This window comes from Mercenaria mercenaria, chromosome 1 (genome assembly GCF_021730395.1).
Source record: "Mercenaria mercenaria strain notata chromosome 1, MADL_Memer_1, whole genome shotgun sequence".
Classification (NCBI taxonomy): Eukaryota; Metazoa; Mollusca; class Bivalvia; order Venerida; family Veneridae; genus Mercenaria; species Mercenaria mercenaria.
In genome coordinates this window covers 52,072,968-52,090,414 of record NC_069361.1, presented here as the reverse complement: position 1 = coordinate 52,090,414, position 17,447 = coordinate 52,072,968, and the positions used below count along the sequence as shown (strand labels likewise).

The 17,447-nt window shown below is 34.9% G+C and overlaps 1 protein-coding gene across 1 annotated transcript; it reads left to right on the top strand.

Annotated features, from left to right (window-relative positions):
• The first annotated feature begins 8,743 nt into the window (after positions 1–8,743).
• On the top strand, positions 8,744–16,074 carry LOC123537903 (uncharacterized). The gene is made up of 4 exons (XM_045321818.2): positions 8,744–8,979; positions 10,159–10,279; positions 13,821–13,972; positions 15,358–16,074. Exons 1-4 carry the CDS (start codon positions 8,934–8,936, stop codon positions 15,522–15,524), a joined length of 486 nt encoding a protein of 161 aa, XP_045177753.2. The 5' UTR covers positions 8,744–8,933; the 3' UTR covers positions 15,525–16,074.
• Positions 16,075–17,447: the final 1,373 nt, after the last annotated feature.

Below are 17,447 nucleotides of genomic sequence, written 5' to 3'. Positions count from 1 at the left end.
TAACACATAGCCAGGCCCATTTAAAAACGATTACTAGCCTTATGTCCTTAAATGACCTGTAAACCACAAAAGAACACCAAGAAAAGTAGGGGTCATGTATCTTGTAAGAGATATTTTTTGTCTAACAGGTCAAAACTATGGAATATCTTCCAAACTGACAGCTAAAATGTGGGTATGAACACATGTGTAATTAGGTTTGTTTACATTTCTTTAAATGCAACACATCTCCTTGAAAATGCTACCAAAATGTCAGGTATAGGTCCACAATGAAATAAAAAAAGGACCTGGCTTACACTAAACATGAAAATGCCACTTTAACTGGGAAAAATGGAGGATTCTTTCTTTCCGCCATCATCCGACTAGCCCGGAAGTGTTGCTTGATTTTTTTTCATTACCAATTTAGTACTATTGTACCATAGCGATATCTATTACAGAAAACCTGTTAGCATATTTTTGTCCACAACTTGTCCAAAAATGCATAAAATATTTCTTTATAGAATATAAAATGTACTTTTTAATTAGTTTTGTTTTACAATCTATGTGCTTGTGAAAGAAAAATCAGAGAAAAGTGAGATATCATATCTCAGTGATGCCTTAAAATGAAATTCCAGCCAAGAAAATAAACATTTTGCAGCAACAAAATCACGCTTAACACCTTCTGTTTCTCAATAGTTTACGTAGTACAACGGCCTATACCCATACTTTCCACATATTGTACTACACAGCCTCATCAGAAATAATGAAGTGTGTTCCAAATCCAATCGCACAATTTCTTATACAACCCCCAGAAACCTGCCCTTTATCTGATAATTGTGCGGTGTTGAACGGAGGAACATGCATTTTCCTGTAACATTACATCCTTGCTTTAGAAATAAAACATAGTTCCATCAGAAACTCCTAATATGGCTGACATCTGAGACCTGAAATCCTTTGCATGACCAAAAACAGGGGTAGGGTGTGACTTCTACACAATAGCATATCTTTAAATTATTTTGTTTCTGAGTGTATTTTGTGTATGCAGGCGCTCTACCACTAGGCTACCAAGGCGGTTTCGTCGTTCATGTTCAGATTTTCAATTAAAAGATAAAGCATTTTCACTTCACCTCTGTTACTACCAGTCAAATTTGTTCCAAATTAAAAAAACTTCCTCACTAGCAGCAGTATATATGGTCTGAAGTATTTAACTAAGGTTGTTGGACAATTTGTCAAACTACTCCAACTTGCTGTTCTGTGTGAGATGATATTATAATAACGAGACAAAGAGGCCAAGTATACCAGCCTGCAGGTGTTGATAAATGTGGATGATTTTAAGTAGGTAATACGAGATAAGTATTGACGAAAAAACGATATTGCATTTACTAGTATGCGAAAAACAAAGAAATCAGGTTTATTAATGTCTTTATCAGTGCTTAATTTTTTTTATAGTTTATAAGCTCTGTATGGATATAGGCCTGTGTTTCCTATTTCCATGTGGAGCGATGTATGTGCGACTGTTTGTGTTTTTCTTGGTTGACTTTTATTCAACGAATAAGCGAGATGCAAATATAACACTATTTTTACAACAAACTTTCTACCGGTACTTCGCTACTCGATATAAATTTGTTCTTTAGGCAGGGTAAAATTGAAAACAACTGCCATTATAGAGTTTTGTCAGGCTTTTTGTCTGAACCAAACGACCAGCTAGCTATTCTTGATCAGTATACAACGAACTGGCTAAAAAAACGCTTTAACGATATTATGGATTTCTTTTATTCTTGTGTTTCTAATGTTAGAAAGGAAGATAGCGGAATCCATTTTTTAAGAACACGAAATCACAAAGGATAATGCTGGGTCTAAGTAAAGGACTGGTTTCGTAATTGTGTGTATTTCATGAAATAGACCGTGTATCCTTAGTATAGACATGATACTCCTTAAAATGTCAACCAAATTAACTGCAAAAAGTATAACCGTTGGTTTTTAACGCTTTGTTTAAGGCCTGAAATCGAATTTCAAATAAACAGATTAGATGCTTGCAAAGTTTTTGGCATAAGAAAATAGCTTTTCTCAAAACTGTATGCTGTTATTTTTATTTAGATACAGCAAATGTTTATTTTCGCAACAAAATGCATGGTATGTGTCTTCCAAAATTGCATAGTATAGAAAAACATAGTTTCAAACATTTTTGTTCTATACCATGTGTATACTGATAAGTATATTATTGGTATAGAATTAGCGTAGAATTGGTATTTATTTAATAAAGATATATTTTCTGTTGTGCCCATACAAGAAGCGTTCCAATTTGACCCAGAGACTCAGAAGAGATGATTCTTTTTAAAATAACACCCGAGCTATTATTCTCTTCCAAAGCCCCGTGCAATGATTTGATCGAGAGACTGAGATGAGCATTTTTTGAATAACGCACCGTCTGTTAATCGTTTCAAAAACCCCAGACAGCCAAGCGTTCCAATGCCTTGATCCAGCGACTGAAACGACCTTTTTAGAGTAACATCTAGGGTCCTGTTACACAAAACTTATTTGCGTACGAAGTTCGCAAGTATTTTTCGTACGAAAAGCGTTGAACTTCGTAGATCTGTTTCACAAAACTTTCGTACAAAGTCAATGAGAATGTTGGTAAAATTGTTTCGTACGAACTTTTTTTACAGAGAGTGATCAGGCCTTTTTTCTGTAAATTAAATGATAGAAATGCATTTCATATTGATGAAATATCAACTTGGATGATATCATTGTAGAAATTCTTTTTAACACCTCTAAAATTCTATTTTTGAAATCTTAAATTGGACATTCCCTCGAAACAAAGTTGTTTTTTTTCAGAAAAAAAAAACAACTGCGTTTACATGTGTAGGTATATGTGATAAGATTTGCGGATGCGCATACTAACATATATGTGAGGTTTTTGTCATGTATACAAAATTTAACTTAAAGTGTGTATATGAAAGAAAATGTCCAGTCTCTTTCAATGGAAACACAATTAGTGCCTGTTATGGATACACGTTTCAAATTCCATCCAGTATTTCCTTGTTTACTTGCAACATTTAACTTTATATAAATATGAAATGAAATGTAAAATCGCGTTCAATAGGAACGCATCTAATGTTTGTTATGGACACAGTATTTCCTTGTATTCTTACTTTATCATTCGTTTCTTATTAGCCGTTGGCTAATCAAACGGTCTCTCTTCAGTAACAGGACCTGCCCTAAAAGGCCTCGAACCTTCGGATTGCGGGACAGGCGTTTTATCCATTTTGGCCATTAGATAAATAGAGGTAAATATTGTTCATATTAATGCATAATCAAACTGAAGAAGTTTTATCAACTTCAATGAAACAAAAGGTTTTCTAGCTCAGACAATCATCATTAATAAGGCATAAAACGAGCGTGCTTCCACAAAAGGGCGTAACATTTTTTAAAACAAAATCTTTATTTGTAAGTGAAATTAAAAATGCAGTCATAAATTAATATAATGATATTTTATGAGACATTTATTCCTTCTTTTTTCATGCGTGACTACGATGGTGTATTTGGGAAACACACTTATTTATTTACATAAAATTATCTCGAAAGCCCGGCATAATGCGTCGTAAGTTCAAGATAAGATGTAATGTGCTCGAAATAAGATTTCATATGCTTGAGATAAGATGTCGGTCATTTCAGACATGCAATAAACAACATACGAAGAACAGTTTTGATTGTAATTATTCTAAAATCGAACAAGCTGTTTCAAAGTTATTTGGCAGAATGTTTCTTTGATGACTTTCTACAACTTTTTAAGTCGTCTTCTCCACCACAGGCGGTCTTATTTTTTCTACATATATGAAGTGGACAGGCACTTTGAACATCTTCTTGACAATGTCTAAATAGCTTGTTCGACTTCAGAATAAATCATTAACCGCAATACCTTATCAAATAGTTTGTTTTCTATATGTCTTGGCAAAACAATATGTCATGTGAACATTTAGCTAAGACTGTTCACACTTTTCAATTTCGATATCTTATCTCGATCGCACGACATCTTATCTCGAGCATACGACATTTTATTTTGAATGTACTTCTTATTTCGAGAGCTCGGGAAAATTTAATTTTGAATAAATAAGTGTGTGTCCTAAACTTACCTCTATACACACCTCCGACTGTTGCTAACCGAATTTTGGACACAGCTCCATTAGTGGGGTTTTCGTATGACTTTATTAGTAATATTATAGTGTATCTACGGATAAATGTGATAGGGGTATTTTCATTTTTTAGTTTAAAGTGTTTTGGAATGATGAAATAGTACAATAAAACATATGCTGCATATACGAAGTATGTGCGACAGCTATATCAACTTTGCAAGTATTTACTTCGCAACTTCATACGATGGTCTCAAATGTAAGAACTTTTGTAATCGTACAAAATGCGTAAGAAGTTCATACGATGAAAACCTATCGTACGAAGTTTTGTGAAATATGTCCCATCCTACAGACAAGCGTTTGGATGACTTGATCCAGCGAAGATGCAAGTTTTGGATTCAGTGTTATTATATTTTCTGGTCCTTTGGGATCATGGAGTCCATTCAGTACATGTAGCTTTTATATGTGTAATAAGTTCCGCTTAAGCTTGTGCTAGAGGGTGGGGTGGGGGGGGGGGGGGGGGCGTTGCAAATTTCATTACCTCTCATGAACAGACTCAATCAAACCGAGTCTGCTATTATTCTGCTTGGTTACATTCTATGCTTCTAAAGGATCTTTTTACATATTTTATTAACTATCACAACCGCAATCTTTAAGCGCCGTGTGGCGGCTGTAAAAGGTCTTTCCGTACTTAGATTCAGTGTTATTATATTTTCTGTTCCTTTGGGATCATGGAGTCCATTCAATATGTGTAATAGAGTCCCGCTTAGTCCGGTGCTGGGGGGCGTGAGAGGTGTTGCACATTTCATTACTTCTCACGAACAGACTCAATCAAACCAAGTCTGCTATTAATCTGCTTGGGTGCATTCTATGCTTCCAAAGGATCTTTTTACATGTTTTATTAAATTGATTCGATCAAATGACAAAAAAGACGCTTATTCAAATAACACCCCGGATTTTATTAGTTTCCGGAGCCCTGTACCGACAAACGTTCTATTGAGTTGATCAATCGACAAAAAAGACGCTTTTTCAAATAACACCCGGATTTTATTAGTTTCCGGAGCCCTGTATCGACAAGCGTTCAGCGACTGAGCAGACATTTTTCAATAATACACCGTCTGTTATTCTTTTCCAAAGTCCTGTATCGCCCAACGTTTCAGTGAGTCCTGTTTTATATCTTGTTCCGAAGAAAACAAGTGGCTTTGCTGTTATAGATTAAAAGTATTTTCATTTTTTTACCAAATCAAGGGGGAAATGTTTTACTGTGTCAAGGGGGGTAATACAACATGTAATAAAACTGATACGAGGGATTTTCGTGAAAGAATGGCAACGAATCTTCGATAATTTTAAAAGTTTATGACAGTTCACAAATTTACTTTGTTTATTACATTGTTGTCTAATCTAAAGGAAAACTACCACGAAACCGTTAAAAATTATAATTATACATATATATTATTTTTACCATAAAACATACAAAATAGAAAACACACACACACACACAAAATAAAATCCACGAACTATCATCTACTGAAATCTTTTATAATAAGCTCTCGAGATCTATCATAAAATGTCTTTTCTTTCAAGTTTTTCAAGAATGATTGACAGTAAATATTGTGTGACGATGGGAATCTTTAAGAAGCAGACAGCCTGATGTAAAGCGTTTAAACAGGACATGGCGAACTATTTTCTATATCTGTGGTCATTCTGAAATACCTTTAACAAAATTATTTTATTGTTTTGTTCCGGCTTTATCTCTATATTTTTATCAAGGATATTTATTATAAAATGCAAATTTTGTGAAACCTTAATTAATCACAGGCGTACCTGGATGATTTGAACTGTACGCCAGATATGAGCAAAATAGCTACCAACCAAGCAGAGATGTTGCGAGTGTGGGGTAGGTGAGGGACAGGATCTCCATCTCTCGGCGATTTGGGTTTTTTTGGCCTCCCCTTGAAAATGTTGAACATTTCTCGGCAAGAGATGCGTTCTCTTGCTATATTCCAGCTTTAATGTATTTTGCTTGTCACATTTATATTTAGTACATATTACAAAGATAATCATTTAAATTAACAGTTTATCACACCGCTCATGCTTTTAATGGCAGGGATTGTGACAGTGTCAAAAATTGCAACTGGAGCAGCCCCGGATATTTTGAGGAATATAACCATTTTTCGTATAGAGTCCTATGAACTTTACTCTGGAAAGTGTGTGCTTCAATAGCTCGATCTCTCTGGCACGATACTTGGCCATATTAGTATTCATTAATAATCTTATCTAAGATCGTAAAATGTTTTATATCTATTTCGCAGATTTTTCTTGAATTACTTCGATACAGCGATAAATAACAAAAAAATTATGCCAGACTTGGAAGGTTGAAAAAGCATAGTTCTGTGAATTGCTCTATACAATACACTCAAGGACACAACAACTTTAAATCAACAGTAACAGTAGATATATGGCCATGTTTCAAAATATTTGCGTTCTATGATATAATTTATTGTGCAACTGCCAAGACCCGCGCATGCATAATGTGTATCGCCAAAGGAACAATGTTTCTGTTAGGGTAACTGCATCTAAACTCTACCTAATCCCAACTGCTACACATGTGAACACATCACATATTCGAACCGTGTGCAAAACTGTTTTTATCATTATTTATCTATTTATTTATTCATTAATTTTGGTTTATTTAATATCCTCTACAATCTGAATATTGCATAGGCAATAATCACATATTAAAGGACACACTAGTTTTTTTGTTGTTATCGTTTTTGAAATCTTCGTCAATATTTAATTTCACGCATGACTTCTGCATCCGCAATTTGACGGTATTTTGACAAAATTTAATACATTTACATACACATTGCAAATATTTCAAGTTTTCTCACGCGAAACGTAACTTTTTTCTAGTTAATGTAAACAACATCTAATATTGGCAAACGCAAGTTCAAACTTCGTAAATTGCTACATCCAATTAGTATACATGTACATTAAATATAAATCATTGATTAGACTTTTCGTACCAGTGATAAATATTTATACTGTGTTTAGCTTTACATGTATTTTGTCTTATGTTAAACCTATTGCACAGTACTGTTAATTCTATGTTATGATATATGGTAATAGTTCATATTTTCAGAATGTAAAATTCGGATCTAGTATACCTTTGAGATACGGACTGTAGCTTGTATCCGCTCGTATCTTTCGAAACCCCGCACAAGGTGTCTATTTTTTTTATAGCGGTAAGCAATCAAACTGGCTTCGGGAACAATTCATGGCTCTATCCAGGTACCAGTTCATGGCTTAAGTTATGTCCGAAGAAGGCACCCGTTGTTTCCTCCTAACATAAAACACAATTAAAAGCTGGTTAGTTCTTTTGAGACACAAACACGAACTTGTAAAATGTTGCAAGTTTAATTGATCATCTTATACTAAACGTGCTAAACATTTCAGGGTTTACCTGTATATTTTCCATGGCATTAATACACTTGCTTTACATTCATTATTCGAATGTTTCTACTTAAGTTTGCCATTTGGGCATTTTGGTTATTGAAGACATATCTACGCAAAATTTCTTCTATAGAAAAATCTTTAACCAAGGGATACACAATATACCCATGTGTAATTAAGATCATATGACAGGATTGTGAAAACCTTCACAAGTTCAATTAAAGATATACGATATATGCAATTAATATGATATTATCGACACCAGTTGTTATGTCCGTAGGTTTGTTCACTTTTGCGCTATTGGTTACAAAATTCCATAGATGAAAATTGATGATCATGAGAACTGCAAACTGCAAATATGATATACAGATAAAAACACTGTCAGTAGGACCAGTTTTCATTTGTAAAATTGTTTGCGTGTAAGCAGTATATGATTTAGAAGGAAGAAATATATAAATAGATGTATCGTTCGAATGTGTTGACACTGGTCCTTCCTGGGCAGTGCTGTTAGTATTTTTTTAGCTCGTTGTCAGTTTGTGTACTGGTGCGTGCTAGCGTGTTTCTATTTGTGGCAGACCTATTTGGCGATCTGTGCCTCTGGCTGTGTTTGCTGAGCTCTATACTTCCATGAAATCTACACTTACCTTTTATGATTTTCTATATTCACGATTATTAAAAAACACAAATCAGTTTAATATTTCAAAAACGAATTTGATAATTTCATTAAGATGATATTTGTTCAAATGAAGGACTTTCAATAGCCACTTAACCTCCGTAGGCTTTACATTTGATGGCGTATTTAGCATTTACGGTGCCCGGAATTCGAATTGTACGCACAGGCGTATTGGCGTATGCCCAGGTACGCCTTATTTCGCAGAAATTAAATATATAATTTACGAAACACTATTTGAGCCGCGCCATGAGAAAACCAACATAGTGGCTTTGCGACCAGCATGGATCTAGACCAGCCTGCGCATCCGCGCAGTCTGGTCAGGATCCATACTGTTCGCTTTCAAAACCCATTGCAATTAGAGAAACTGTTAGCGAACAGCATGGATCCTGACCAGACTGCGCGGATGCGCAGGCTAGTTTGGATCCATGCTGGTCGCAAAACCACTATGTTGGTTTTCTCATGACGCGGCTCATTTTATATTCTGAATCATATGACTGCATGTTGAGTCTAAGTCACTTATTTAAGAAACTACGTAAACAACGTTTAAGGATGTGTAGATGTGATTCAAATGGTTAACTGTGGTATTTACCATCTTGACACGCATCATCTACTCCTTTACCTAACCGGAAGAACAATAAATTAATATTTATTCAAACAAGATTTACAACAGTTTGTAAGCTAAGATATAGCAATACAAAGTGATGGATAAAATGTTTTCCCTTGTGGTTTTGTTCGTTTGTGTCACAGGTAAATATTTACTTCGTTTTCCTTATACATATTAATCTTTATTGTGGCCCTTAAAGGTCCATTACTAAGGGAAAGTGAGTTGGCAATTTTTTTCATAGCCAGTGCATAGACTTCTGCAAGACACTAAATAATGAAGACTGGCAGGTCAAAATTTACAGAAGGTCTTTGGAACTCAAAGAAATGTATGTGTATTATGTTGAAATTTCAATGAATCGACAGAATGACCCCCCAGGTCTTTTTAACTTTCTTCATACTTCATAGAAAAATAATTGTACATATACTGCGATTTATTTCGAATTTCTATATACCAACTTTCATTTTCCAATAAAATGAAATAGTTTCTGTGCTTTTTAAAAGAAATTAAAATGTTCACTTTCCTTAGTATTGGACCTTTAAGGTCAAACTAAGCTATACTATTAAACCCAAGACTGTAAAAAAGACAAGTGTAGAATATCCAGTCGAAAGAGCAGTGTTCCGAAAACACAGCTTCTCGAACCGTAACCCGAGAGGTATGCATGCATTGCTGTGTATTTCATATACTCAACAATTTTTAAAAAGTAAAACATATTGATATGAACAGGACGAATCGAATAAAAATGAAGAACAAAACAACTAATTTTACGAACCAGTCAAATGTTCTCGGCAGACTGTTAAATAAAGCCTCAAATATGTATTATAATAACAGCAAAGGAAAAAAGGAAAGTTGCCAAGCTCGTATGAAAGATTTTGTACTTCGTTTTGGAATTCAATGTCAAAACTAGGTTTAGATGCTGTGACATTAATAACATATTCTGCGTCAATATACACGAAGTTACAGCAACACAGTAAAGTTCAAATTCAAGCCGGAAAGGAATTTAAGGATTTCAATAGACATATTCCTGAAAAATTGGTTTATTTTCTTAACTGTTGTGACTGTCAAAGCGACGTTAAGTAATGAGAAATGAATAAACATTTGCATGTATTTCAACATAAAAGTACGGTACTGTCTGTAACTCTTGATCTATAATACATCCAAGGTGTGTTTTTGTTTTTTACTATTTAAAGGATAATTATGTAGATCTGTTAAGTCGATAATCTCGCTGTACGGAAGTTAATGAATATAGCGTATCTGTATAACTTTTGTGTAAATAGACTAGATTTTATATGGCTGTAACTTCCGTAAAAAGATTTAAATTTCAGTTGTACATGCTGGGCAATATTGTATAAAGAAAACGCATGGGTCAATCTTTGACAGATCAGTGTACTGCTCAACAGCTTGTTGTGGAGATAGATATAACAGATACTGCTGTCACAGTGACAGGTAAACAGGTGCCATTGCAATTGGTCGTTCGGCTTGATAGCTAAGTAGATATCATTAATTAATTGAAAAGTCGTGATTTTGTTGCCCGGATAAGGATTTATTTCTTTAATGATTTAGTACATAAAGTTTTTTTTGACCTCCCTAGTAGGTGTCTATAGAGTTCAAGATACATCTTGGGTCTTTCGCTGGAGGTTTATCATGAAAATAGCCATCACAGCTATGTAAAGGATTTTAAATAAAAAAAATCGTCCTTAAAGGCAAACGTTCAGGTTTGTCTATGAAAAAAGATGATATTATGGTGCGTTAGACGTTAAATTTTGAATGTTATTATTATAGAAGGTCTTTAAAGTTAAATTATTATCTATCTCCGATTTTCAATCGTACATCTGCTATTTAATCTGAACGTCTGCATTTAAATTTTATCCTGATGCTGTGAGCCGTGCCATGAGAAATCAACATAGTGGGTTTGCGACCAGCATGGATCCAGACCAGCCTGCGCATCCGCGCAGTCTGGTCAGGATCCATGCTGTTTGCTAACAGTTTCTCCAATTCCAATAGGCTTTAAAAGCGAACAGCATTAATCCTGACCAGACTGCGCGGATGCGCAGGCTGGTCTGGATCCATGCTGGTCGCAAAGGCGCTGTGTTGGTTTTCTCATGGCACGGCTCATGTAATGTTCACGCTGTATGATTATCTGTTTACACATTCCCATGTCAAATTTCATTTAATACCGGTATGTCATATAGTGATTTTCAAGTACTTAAGTACAGTAAGTAATTTTAAATGCATAGCGAAATTTTAATTTAATAGAAGTGCGACTCATTCATGTACTAATTTAAAAGCTTGATAAGGCGTAAAAAATTGTTTGTTTCGGTATCCCGACCTACCCTAAATTTTTGACCCGACCCTAAATGTTTTTGTGGCCTTGGAGAATATATTTTTTGAACAAACAGTTGAAAAACTGCACTTTTTATGCTTTAAACATGGCCAGTGATGTTAGAAATCAACTTACTGATGCTCTAAAAGCATAACCACCTTATTTGTATTCGTTTTCACACAAAAGTAATTTTCGAAAAGTCTCCCTTAATAAAAAAAAAATAATAATAAAAAATTCCGACCTACCTACCCTATTTTTTTAGCATGTTACCGGAAACAAAGAATTCTTTTAGGCCTAAGTATATTAGATACAGTAAATGCATAGTAAGATTAAGATTAATAATTGAAAGGTAGAGGAGCTACTTGTGCAACACATTATTGTATGCTTTAACTGATGAAAGACACAAAATAATGTTTAAAGGGACTGGAATCCAGATTGATGATTAAAATGGATCTTTCTTTAAAACTGAGATGATCATATTATGGACATCAGTTTCAGTTACTGAACTATTTTAAAAAATGCTTTATGAATGAAAAAATATGTCTGAGTCGGGAATCGAACCCGTGTTGCCCACACATAGTGGGTTTGGACGAGCTACGATAGTCCTTGTTGCATTTGGCCTTATTTCAGACCGAGGCAGGGTCGTACCTGGTCCAAGCCCCAAGTATCTGTGGGGTTGTCTATGCACTAAAACTTCCCTACCATTGTGACTAATATACAAAAGATGAAGTCGTACTTGACGACTGTTTACATAAATCTTTATAATTCAGGCAGTTTACCTCCGGCTTTCGGTGCAATGTTGAATACACTACAAATAATGTGTTTACATAAGGATATAATTTATTAATAACTAAGTTTAAAAGTCTTTTTAAAACGGGAAGTTTAAAAAAAAAACTACATTGTAGTTATCAAGTTCAGTGTATTTTGACGGTAAGAAAATACAATTGTCAAATATCATGCTATTATTATGTGGTTAACTTAAATGAGCTCATACTGTTTTATAAAAAAATGTTCGTTCGTAAACAAGAGCTGTATGTCAAACTTATATAACCCCTATGATGGCCTGCCGGACGCAAGATGGTATTTGATTTTTGTATAATGTTACTTTATTCTTTGACAAACTCAACAAGAAGGTCATAACGGCCCTAGATCGCTCACCTGAGTAAAACTACTTGCTTGTCAATGAACACTTTTAGTTGACCATCGACTGTAGGCCGAGACGTTCTTTAGTTATAAAAGGGAATCCGTGTTCAATGTAAAGGTCATTGTGATAAAAAAAATAGGGGATATCTACTGACCGTAGGCGATCACCCTATGACGTTTGAATATTGTGATACCTTTTGACTGGAAACAAAATAGTCGACTTAAATACGGACGGACCGACCAACACTGGGCAAAGCAATATTCAGGGGGATATAGATATACAGATACCGATTTCTTTTCTTGTTACTATTTTATTGATCACAAAGCCGGAAAACTCATGAAATCATAACACTCTGTTGTCAAATGTGTTATCATACGTCACACAATCATGTGATATATTTGCATCCTACCGGTTTTTGTTTGTTTTTTTTTTATGACGGGGGAATGGTAGCGCTTGTGATAACAGTATTTCAATTGTGTAACTTCGGACACAGTCGCCACAGAGGAAAACACGCCTCGCACCGAGATGGAAATAAAACCGAGCGATCTGAGTTCTTCCTTGGCTAATGAGCGGGCGGGCAAGTATCTTATCAGACACTGCCTATAAAAACACGGTACCACAAGACGTTAGAACGCCTGCTGCCCCAATATATGCCATTAATAGCAGATCGTTCAAGATACTTTTAAATGCAAACGTTATATACATCGATATTCCACCAAAGAAACAAATAATAAGAACGAAATATAAAAATGGACAGGTGTATGAATATATATATATTTCTGGTATGAAAACACGTTAAAAGTACATATGACCACACGCATGCTAATGTACCTCATTCCTAAGTAAAACAACTTAAAACATTGTCATTGTTTAAGAAATAATAAGTTCCCAAGCGTGGTTTATCGTAGAATAACGCGTGTTTTGAGTTCTTATGCGTAAGAATATATCACGAAGGCCGTATGCCTGAATGATATATTGTTTCGCATAAGAACGAAACACTCGCGTTATTCTACGATAAATCACACTTGGGAAATTATTATTCCGATTCTAAGACGACATGCTAGTATCAACAGTGTTGGAAAATGTGGTTACTACTTTTTAAGACATGAACTACACTTCGTGCTACGCACCTAGACCATTCTATACATAGAGGATGACGTTACTACTTTGCACGCGCATGGGTTATCGCAAAATTACTGTTGATTGATTTTCTCCTATGTGTATATAAGATATTTACTGGTCGTGTTAGAATTCTTGATTAAACACTTTCTTAGCCATAACAAACAATTTGCCGTCATACCTGAATAAATACAACCAAAACATCGTCCTTAAGTAATATCATACTTGACTTCCACCTAAATAAAAGCAACCAAAACATCGTCCTTGATCAAGTAATATGACTGCAAATATCAACCTAATTAAAAGCAACTAAAACATCCTCATTTTGTCTTGGTTAAATAAAATCTTAGTAATAATCAAGATATTGGCAGAATGTATATCTGTTTTTGTTGGTTTTACAGAAATACAGGTGGAGTCATCGTAGGAATTGTGCTTGGTGTAATTGGACTTGTAGCAGTGATAGTGTCAGTGTTGGTTGCTGTATTCTGTTGCTGTCGAAAAACCAGAGGACAGACCGGACAAGTGTGTCAACCAGCAGGTGTTACAACAACAGGTTACTTTAATTTTTCCTTATCTCTTTTGATGTTTTAAACGAAAGAGGAGTCCAGTCAAATTACAGCTACTTTTAGTACTGTATCCTTTCCAAAGCAAGCGGAAGATAAGATATTACATGTAACTTGCCATATGTCTGGGTTTTTTATTTCAAGTCTTGAAGGGATATTTTACTAGGGTCATCCGGCAGCAATGATATAATATTTTAGCTCTGTCTTCAGTAATTTCCTAATTATCGCCCAATTGTATACGTCCGTTTTGAAAATTAGATGCCCAAGGGCAACATGTCGAGCCCACCAGCTGTCGAAAAGACTGGGAGTTGCACACGAAACTCTGTCTCACTGAGACAAACAATTGTGCCAAATAAAACAGTCGTGCCAGGTTATTTTATAATCCCACATTGAATGACGAAGTTATTGTCCGGACAAGGTCAATTATAGCCATATTTGAACTTTAAACTCCAAGTGTGACCTTTAAGATATTGACGCCGGTGTTGCACGCAACACACCATCTCATGGATGTAAACAATTGTTCTAAGTTATTTTATAATCCTACATTCAATGACGAAGTTATTGTCTGGACAAGGTCAATTATAGCCATATTTGACCTTAAAACTCAAAGTGTGAGCTTGACCTTTAAGATATTGACACGGGTGTTGCACGCGACACGCCGTCTCATGGTGGTAAACGATTGTGCCAAGTTATTTTAAAATCCCACAATCAGTGACAAACGAATGGTCCATACAAAGAAATCCGGACGGACGCATTGACGCATGCACGCCCGCACATACACCGAACAGCCATTTGGACAACTATGTCTTCGCTCCCTTACGGGCTCGACAAGAACGGACTTATCATGTTCATCTGTTCGTCTGTTTGTCTGTCATATTTCGTGTTCGGAGTGCAACTATATAACTGTTCAAGGTATTGACTTAATATTTGGCATCAGGTAGATGGTGCAGTTTATATGAGTCAAACTAGGCCAGTAGATCAAAAGTCAATGTCCACATTTAGTTCAAATGTCAATTCTGTCCATCGATTTTTCCTTAACACAACTCTAAAGCTATTCAATGAATGACTTTAATATGTGAATATTGGTGGGTGGCAATGAAATGAATTAAAGACTGCAACGTTCTAAGTAAAAGAACGCCATACCCTTTCATTAACCACCTACCCCTTCAGCGCATCCCCCCTACCAAAAACAAAATATATATAAATGAGTTCAACTTTAATGTGCCTTAGTATTCCATCCCCATCGCCGGACAACCTCCCTGCCCCCAGTTCCTATATACTAGTAGCTTTAAAGAGTGTACGTGTTGATAATTTTTCACTTCCTTAAAAATGTATGCAAATACGTTTCAATCGAAAAAAAATGTATCTATTTCAGTACCGGTGTATGGTGTGCAGACTACCGCTGTAGGTTATGGACAAGCTGGATATACAAATGCTGCGTTTCCGCAACAAATACAAACAACAAACATGCCTGGTTCAGCAGTTAATTCCCAGAAATGGCAACAACCCCCACCTTCATACAATACTGTCGTCACAAGTTAAATCTCATATGTGGGAAAAATGGTCATAATAATAATTTCATTGACTTCATTTATAGACGATATCAAATTCGGCTAAAAGTCAGTCGTGCATGCGTCAAAGATTAAACTATTGTACATAACAGTGGTCATCAGAATTTTCAAAATTTATCTTCATACTTGACATACGTATATTCGTCGTCTTGTATTTGGGCAGTGGAACTAAAAATGCAAACTTCAAATAGGCACTACCTATTTACTTGGCTATGGAGGTCCCCAACTTTCTTCCAATAGTCGAGCTAAAAGCACAGCTTTTTATTTGTATTGGTTCAATTATTTTTCTGCGAACTTAACAAAACTTGATTATAAGTGAGGTTGTGATGACGGCTGATGATATCATTTAATTTAGTTTATTTTGTTTGTGTAGATTTCTATTCCTTTTTAAATTGATCACGCTGCAATAGGAGGATATATAATAATCAATTAATAATTTTCGTTTCTCATGCATTTTCATGTGTTATCTTATTTTTTTACTATTAATTTTAGCTTTTAAATAAATGTTTTACTCCAAACTATTTTTGACCCTTCTGTCGTTATTCTTTATTGATAGTTTACTTATCTCCTGAAGATAATTTCTATACAACACACTAACAAAGTTTTGATGAACTTTACATCCAACAACAGTTCAGTCGTTTACTTCAGAATCTGATATACCTGAAACACTTTTTAATCTACCGTTTCTCTTACAGGAAGTTTAAAAGGTTGCATATATATTATCCCCAAACCAAAATTTTTAAATGAACGAGTTGGATTGTACGGCGAATTGACACAAAAAGGTCATATATCGCCGAGAAAAGGTTAGATTGAAAACGTTCATCGAATCAAATTTCATTTAATATGTGAAGACATGTACATAGTATCAAATCATATCAGTTGTAAGTATAGCAATTTTGCAAAAAATGTAAGTAAAAGTATATCATGTTAAGGTTTTATATTTCTCATTGTTCAGACTCATTTTTAACGGAAACGTTCCTAATGACTCTTTTCTAAGGATTCTTCAGTTTTCTGTACACTCATGTTATGTTGTTTATGATAAATGTTTACAAAGGCTTTTCCAATTTGAAGAATTCGGAAAATGTCCAAAAAAAAAAGAAAGAAAAACAAAGTGGAGCGAGCGAGTGCATTTTTATTTCAACTTTTTTTCCAGTTTTTCTTTTGAGATTTTTCGATTGAGCGAGGAGGATATTTTCCTATCATTTTTTATCTGACGCCGACTATCTTAATAGGACATTTCCAAATAAGACCACTGCGTAGGAAAAAATCTATTAAAGTGGACAGATTGTCCGCAAAAGACTGATAAATTGACATATTTTTGATGTATAGATTTACAGATTGAGTGTATAGAATCAGCTAAAATTAACTACCATTGACCACTTGCCTGTAAAAAGTGTAGTCATTTCCCTAGACTATGGATATGGTTTTATACTTCTTGACAATGCTGTCTACATTGAATCGACCTTTTCTGTAAAATTATGATAAATCTAGTAAACATTGCGCTCTCAAAGAATTCGGGGTGTCATAATTGTTCAAATCATAAGTAAACTGCTACAAAGCTTTTGCCCTACTGGACCCAGTATGAATTTTCACAATTTAAAGACAAAGCGTTATTTAGTTATTAAGCTGGATACATTTTAAGTCTCGACGTCACTGTGACCTTCGACTTTGACACCAAAATCAATAGAGGCCATCTTCTGACGACCACAGGCATTCATCGTCTGTAAACCGAGACGTTATTTAGTTATAGGAAGGAATCCGTTTGCAATGTAATAGTCATTGTGATCTTTACATACTAAATCCTCCCCCCACCAAAAAAAAAATAAATAAATAAAAATAGGTTATATCTACTGACCTATATTGCGAAACCAAGCATTCTCTAGTTATTAATCGG

Coding starts and splice junctions, on each gene's coding strand:
- LOC123537903 (XM_045321818.2), top strand. CDS start 8,934: ATGGATAAAATGTTTTCCCTTGTGGTTTTGTTCGTTTGTGTCACAG. Junction 8,980..10,158: donor TTTGTTCGTTTGTGTCACAG/GTAAATATTTAC, acceptor TTTAAATTTCAG/TTGTACATGCTGGGCAATAT. Junction 13,973..15,357: donor AGCAGGTGTTACAACAACAG/GTTACTTTAATT, acceptor TATCTATTTCAG/TACCGGTGTATGGTGTGCAG.